Below are 6,710 nucleotides of genomic sequence, written 5' to 3'. Positions count from 1 at the left end.
TGCTGAACCTGTTTCTCATTTCACACTAAAAAAGACAGAGCAAGACTGAACTTGGTGCAAATTGGAACTGAAAGTAAGTACATTTGATCACAGAAAATGTTTGTTCTAGCACACACAACCCTTGTCTACGTTTTCATTCATTTCAGGGACTCTAAACAACCATCACTTAGCCATTTTACTTGCATCTGTAGAGAACTGCTCTTAAGTGAATTATACTTAATTACACTTGCATGAGTTCTACTTAACCATTTCTCTGGAAACCTATATTAAAAATTTTCAAAGAGATCCAAGGTCAACACTGAATCCCAAGTTCTGACTCGAGATAGGTGGATATAAGCATTAACCAGCAGCCTGCCAGTGAAAGTGAATGACGCTTTGTGCCAAAGCATCTTCCTCTACCTACTGCTCAAAGCACCACTGAAATTATTTCAAAAAAAAAAAAAAAGAAAGAAGAAAAAAGAAAGTAAGAGAGAAAAAGAGAAAACTAGCCCTCTTTCCAGAGAATGACAGATATTCATCCTAGACACACACATTTTAAAAGTCGTTCATTCATTTTAAAAGTCATTCATTCTAGCGCTCTACCTCTAGACTCCTTCAAGAGCTCCCCTGGTATCTAGTTTAAAAACACACCCACCACCAATTTCAGCTATGGGTTAACAACAGAAGAAAACATGCTAGCCCTACAGTCCATTTCCTCAGTATAAAAAACTTGCAAACTTTATGGTTTCCCCTTTGTAAATTTCAACCTAAGTGCTATTTCCAATTTTTTCCCTGCTCCTTCCAAGCATAGTTCTCTGCTCTGATGCTGGTAATTTATGGACCTGAATGAGCTGGAACATGCGATCCAACGGTGCCACATTAACTCCGGACCTCAATTTAGAAAATCCATTCTTTTCCAAACAGACATCCTACAGAGGATGGGTTGTTGTTGTTGCTGCTGTTGTTTTAACACTAACTGGCATTTTGCAGAAGCAGCTGATAGAGTCAGTAACACCAAGATAGGTTTCTGATTAAAAAAAGAAAAAACTGACCACAATGTAGGGACCATAAGGTAGGGACAACCACTTTCCTATACATTCTTACATCTCCAATTTCTAGCAGTGTCACAAAGGATTAAAACTGCAAATTGGCAAATACCAGGAAGAGAAAAGACAGTCCTTCTACGTAAGAGGCAATGCCTACTCAAGAATGACCACCATTCCAGACCACTGCTCTAAGGACGATGCTCCCTTGATGACTGGCAACTCGAGTTAGGAGGGAGGGCCAAAAAATAAAATGGCTGGATAAAAGAAACTTCATGATAAGGTTTGGGGAAAGAGGCACTTTTAGGAGTTAGTAAGCGAACTAGTTTATGTGGCCCAAAGGACTTGGTCTAGGCAAAGCTAAGCTTCCTTATTCAAAGGGCAAACTTCAACGGCTTCACACAAGTAAAAGAAATACCAGTCAATAAAACAAGCAAATCTGAACTGTGTGCTCACAGACATACTTCCCAAAAACATTTCCCCAAACTCGCTTTTTGCCTCTAGAGAGAAAACTGTAGCCGAAGTCTCTGAAGAAACGAAACTCCTAGAGCACTTTTACAATGTCTACTTATCCAAGAAATGCTACAGTATAGAACTTGAAAGAGAAATCAAGTTCACTCATTTGACATTCCTACAAAATCAGTACCTGAAAGCATGCCATCACTTAAGCAGCCCCTAAATACACAAAGAGTTTTGAAGACAACTTAACTTGAAACCACAGAAAGCCTGTCTACTCGCTATGGTCAAAACGGCACGTGACACCTAATAAGTTTGAACAGACTAATTCCTGACACAGGAGCACAGAGAGAGTTACACCAAGCAACCTAAATAAGGCAAACGATTTTAACGCAATAAAAATTCTAAACGTGTCACCAACTAAGGAGAAGAGTCCAAATTCCACTTATAAAAAGGGCAGACAAATCAGCGTAGTCTCCTACACACTTTAATGTTAAGTGAGGAACTCTAACTTTGGGACACTGTGAACTTCACAAGCTTACAAAATGCTAAGGGTGAAAAAGATCTATATACATAGCCAACAGTTTCTGCCCCATCGCAAGACTGCAATGCATCCTGGGATTCCTTCAGGACGGTTCGGTGCCGTAGATATGTTAAATGTAATTACAGTTTCAGTAATAGAAATTGCAGCGAGAGACGCTCTCTCGCCTAGGCCCAAGGTGAAGGGAAAACTCGACCAGTCGTCCTCCCCAACTCCTCATCTCTCTCAACGCCCATCCGGCCGACTCCTCCTGGCTCCATCTGTCCTCGTTTCTAGGCCTCGTGGCACTGACCCGCGGCCGTCCCACTCTGTCCCATACTGTTCCCACTTCCAGCGGGGAACTGCGGCCCCGGGGGGGAGGAGCGGACACCAGGCCCCTCCGGTGTGCCCGGCACCCTGCTCCCGCCCCGCCCGGCCCTCCGCCGCGGTCAGCCTACGCAGTCCGCCTCCCCGGACCGGGGCCGCCCCACCCAGGACAGCGGGCGCCGCTGTCAGCGCCCCACGTGCCGCCCGGCCCCACGGCCACGCGTCCCCGGTCCGGCGAGGCGCGCCCTCGACCCCATCCCGGGCCCCATCCCAGGTGAGCTCCGGCCCCCAGGCCGGCTGCTCCCGCCCTCGCAGCCCGGCTACCTCCCGCGTCCCGGGGCTGCCCCGCGTCCCGGCCCTTTACCCGAAGGGCCTCCCGCGCCGCTGCCGGCTCCGTGGTTGTTGGCGGCGGCGCCAGGTGGGGGTGCCGGCGACTGGGCCGGGCCCCGCAGGAAGGACGGCACGAACTCGGCGGCGTGGACGTTGGGCACGAAGGGCTTGGCGTTGACGTTGAGTTGCCGGCTGAAGGCCGCGCTGAGGTGCTCACGCTGGGCCTCGGCCGCCGCCGCCAAGGGACCGCCGGCGCCGCCGCACGAGCCTGGCCCGGGGGCTTCCATGTCTGCCTGGTCCCAGCAGTCCGGTGCTGAGTCGCTGCTGCTGCTGCTCCCGCCGCCGCCACCGCCACCACCGCCGCCACCACTGCCAGGATCCATGATCGGGGGGGCCGTGTGTGTGGTAAAGCGAGGGCGGGAAATGGAGGCGGGGGCTATGGGCCGGGGAGGAGCAGGCCGCGCTGACCCAGGGAAGCGGCGAGGCAGAAAGCCCGGGGGCTAGCGGCACAATTCCCGGCGTCGTCGCGGCAGCAGCTCCAGTTCCGACTCCGCACTCGCGACGACAACGGCAGCAGCGGCTCAACCCTCCTCGTGTGTGCGAGCGGATCTCCTCCCACCCAGCCCCAACCACCTCCGACCGTCTTACCGCCAACCCCACGCCCGGAGCAGATTGACCCCTCGCCGCTTCCCGTACCTTCGCCTTGGTAGTTCTCGGCCCCGGTCAACCCCGTTTCCACCTATGAAGCGCGGCAGAAGGCGGAACTACGAGTTCCGGCAGCACCCGCGTGACGCCGCTGCGGTTTTCCCGGGGGCCGACGGGAGTCGGAGTTCGGGGCTGGGAGCAACCGGAAACGGCGCCGGCTCCCGGCATGCAGCGCGAGGAGGCGTAGGTCTGGTCGAAGCTCGGCTGCCCCACCTGTCACCGGGTGGGGGCAGGGGTGAGAGCGAGCCCTGGTGCGATTTGGCGCGGGGCGGCGGACCGTGAGTTTCTCAGCTCGCGGGGGTGGGCCGCTCCGTCCTGTTCTACACAGGACGCGGGAAAACGAACAGCAGTTCTAAGGTGGAGAAAAAAGCTTTCAACTCCTGAAAATTCCTTCTTTCTCTTTTCACCAGCCTTCTGCGTTCCCTGCCTTACAGTCTCCGTACAGTGTTCTCTTTCTTTCCACCTTCCTCCTCCCCGCCCCCAGCCAGAATTTGCCCTACATTTCAAAGGCGACGCAGGGCGTCCTTCATTTTCTGTATTCATTTGGTGGAAGAGACAATAAAACCGTGACCCATTACCACTAAAACTGCAAAGTGGCTCATAAATCGCTCCGGCCCAGGTTCTACCCCGGCAGAGGGGATTATTAACTGGAAACTTACAATGACTCACTGTCTGTATGACTAGTCATTTAAAGCCTTCACTCAAACTTTTCCGTCCCTTCCTCCTCCCGGCCAAGGGCTTTGCAAACTAAACAGAAGTTTGCCATATTCCATGATGTAACCAGCTGGACCCCACTGACAGGGTTATTTTTGTGCGTCCAGCGTCGTTATACACCTTCAGGTGAAGTGGTTTTCCTTTGAATGGTCGGATTTGCTCAGGTTTTCCCGAAATACTTGATTGACTGCATCTCACGCTGCCAGATTGCGGTTCCGTAAACATGGGAAAAGAAAAAAAGCGAAAGATAAATACGTAGACCCAACTGCTCGAAGTAGGAAAGTACCTGTTAAGTTTTCTTTTAATTCACCCTTGTGGAGCCCACGACAGAGAAAAACATATTGTTGATATTTTTCTGCACAGAGTGCAACTAACCTGTTAGCTAGAAATAACAGAGTACAGGGGGGAACACAGAAAGAATGTTTCTTAACCTTATGTTAAGGTCCAAAATCTAGATCTAGATATTAATTTTAAACATCTATTTTAAAGGTAAAAGAGGACTCAGCCTAATGAGACAAATCAAAAACAAAGCTGTCAGTTACCTTTGAAAACCAGTCCTAAGTGGTTTGAAATTGTGTTTAATATTAAGTTAGCAAATTTGATGGATGCTTTGTTTCTTTAACACATAACACTTGGGAAATTGAGCCCTATAAATGTAAAGAAACCAGTGACCTCAATTATCACAAAGCTGGCTTTGAAGTTTCTCGACAGGTCTGTGGTTCATGCTCCCTGAAATCTTCTGGACATTGATATTTTTTTCCTCCCCATAACAGAGGATTTATTCCTTTAATACAAAAATCTGCTTACAGCCTATTAATATAGTTCTCTGAAGACCCCACTGGATCTTTCTTATGTGACCTGCTTTAAAGTTGGTATTAAGTGATTGCCCTCAGGTTTACAGAGAATTTACCAATGATTGATATAAAAATCAGACCTTCTTTCATATATAGGAGACCTGCCTTGCTATTGACTCAGAGTCATAAGAAGAAGAAAACACAGTGTGTCCAAAATAAAGTGCCTAAAGTGACTTCTGACTCAAGGTTTGCTCTCCCCTACCTGCTCCTAAGAAAGTGTCAACACAAGCAACTGACTCAGATGGTGAACCACACTGTCCTTCAGCCCTTGTCATCAGATACCATACTTCAAGAGGAATCCCCCGGAGGGCACTAGGTGATCACTCTGATAGGTTAGTTCTTCACATCTAATTAAATTAGCAGAGTTTCTTTTGGTGCTTTTTGTAGGGACAAAGAAACTGCTAAGACTGCAGCTTAGAAAAGTTGATGTCATTAACTGTCCCTGAATAGGACAATTATTCAGGAAAGAATCCACTCTGTTTGTTTTCAAAAGCTTTGACCTGCCTGAGTAGAGACACTGTTCCAAGCAGGAAAGGGAGAAGCTCTTTTTTTTCCCCACGTTTTTCTTTTTTTTTTTTAAATTGAAGTATAGTTGATTTACAATGTCTTGATAATTACTGTTGTGTTAAGACTGAGCAACGTGAGGTCAGAGTCTTTTATTCATCTTCTTTATATTTGTAATGCTCAGTATAATGCCGGGCATAAAAAACATTCTTAATACATTTTGAATGCAGGAATCAGTAGGGAGTCTGGGACGATGCTGCCCTTTTACACTCATCTGGGGCTGTTGAGACACAGGATTGTCAACTTTAAGAGACAGTTTTCTAAGGACGTCCTGCTATTCCCTGTGATACACAAGGTTAGCTTGACAACAGCTTAACTTTGCAAAGCTATGCTTGTTCAAGTCTGAGCCATTTTACCACAGATATTCCCATCTTCCAATGCAAATCCCCCCTGCTGGCATTCCTAGTCTCAGTCTCTCTCTCTCTCTCTGATTCTCTGTGGTCATCCAAGCCCCCTGCTTGGTTATTCTGCCTTTAAATCAGGGTCACAGCATTTGCACCTTTAATCAAATACACAGTAGTTTGTTTTGTTTTTTTAACCTAAGAGTTTATCTTTTATACTTCTGAACATGAGACTGATATGAAAAGTCAAAGCTGTCCTGGGCTTTTAGTGGGTGAAAATGTGTGCACACAAATGGACACTGATGTAGCAGTCCCACTCCTCGAGATGTTTTCTATAGAAATATGAACACAAGTGTGAAAAGCTGTTCTTTCCAGCATTTTTTTCAGTAGCTCCAAACTGGAAACAACCTGAATGTCCATCAACAGGGAAATGGTTAAGTGATGGTGTATCAATATTATGGAATAACATGCAGCTATTAAAAAGAGTGAGGGCTTCCCTGGTGGCGCAGCGGTTGAGAGTCCGCCTGCCGATGCAGGGGACACGGGTTCGTGCCCCGGTCCGGGAAGATCCCACATGCAGCGGAGCGGCTGGGCCCGTGAGCCATGGCCGCTGAGCCTGCGCGTCCGGAGCCTGTGCTCCGCAACGGGAGAAGCCGCAACAGTGAGAGGCCCGCGTACCGCAAAAAAAAAAATAAAAAAAAAATAAAAAGAGTGAGAGGCCAACATGGAAATACATGTATAATATATGGCAAAGTAGGGGAAAAGCAAGATATCTAATATGTGTACAATGTACCTAGTGGATCAATGTACCTAGTGGATCAATGTACCTAGTACACTCCTATTTCTGTAAAGATATCTAGCTTTTTTCTCTCCCTTG

General features: G+C 47.9%; 1 protein-coding gene across 4 annotated transcripts in view; it reads right to left on the bottom strand.

The window, feature by feature from the left end:
* GSPT1 (G1 to S phase transition 1) overlaps positions 1–3,386 on the bottom strand; it is a 34,670-nt gene extending 31,284 nt beyond the window's left edge. Inside the window, exon 1 of one of the 4 annotated variants that reach the window (XM_007462819.1) lies at positions 3,352–3,386. Coding sequence is in view for 3 of the 4 variants with exons in the window: in XM_007462818.1 (XP_007462880.1) it covers positions 2,690–3,038 (349 nt within the window). In the remaining variant the exon portion in view is untranslated. Of the gene's footprint in view, positions 1–2,689; positions 3,258–3,351 lie in introns of those variants that run through there. The other 3 variants (XM_007462818.1, XM_007462817.1, XM_007462820.1) reach the window with 3 other exon arrangements.
* Between the last annotated feature and the right edge of the window lie 3,324 nt (positions 3,387–6,710).

This window comes from Lipotes vexillifer, unplaced genomic scaffold (assembly GCF_000442215.2).
Source record: "Lipotes vexillifer unplaced genomic scaffold, Lipotes_vexillifer_v1.1 scaffold306, whole genome shotgun sequence".
Classification (NCBI taxonomy): domain Eukaryota; kingdom Metazoa; phylum Chordata; class Mammalia; order Artiodactyla; family Lipotidae; genus Lipotes; species Lipotes vexillifer.
Note: the sequence above shows the minus strand (reverse complement) of the source record. Positions and strands in the feature narration are given on the sequence as shown.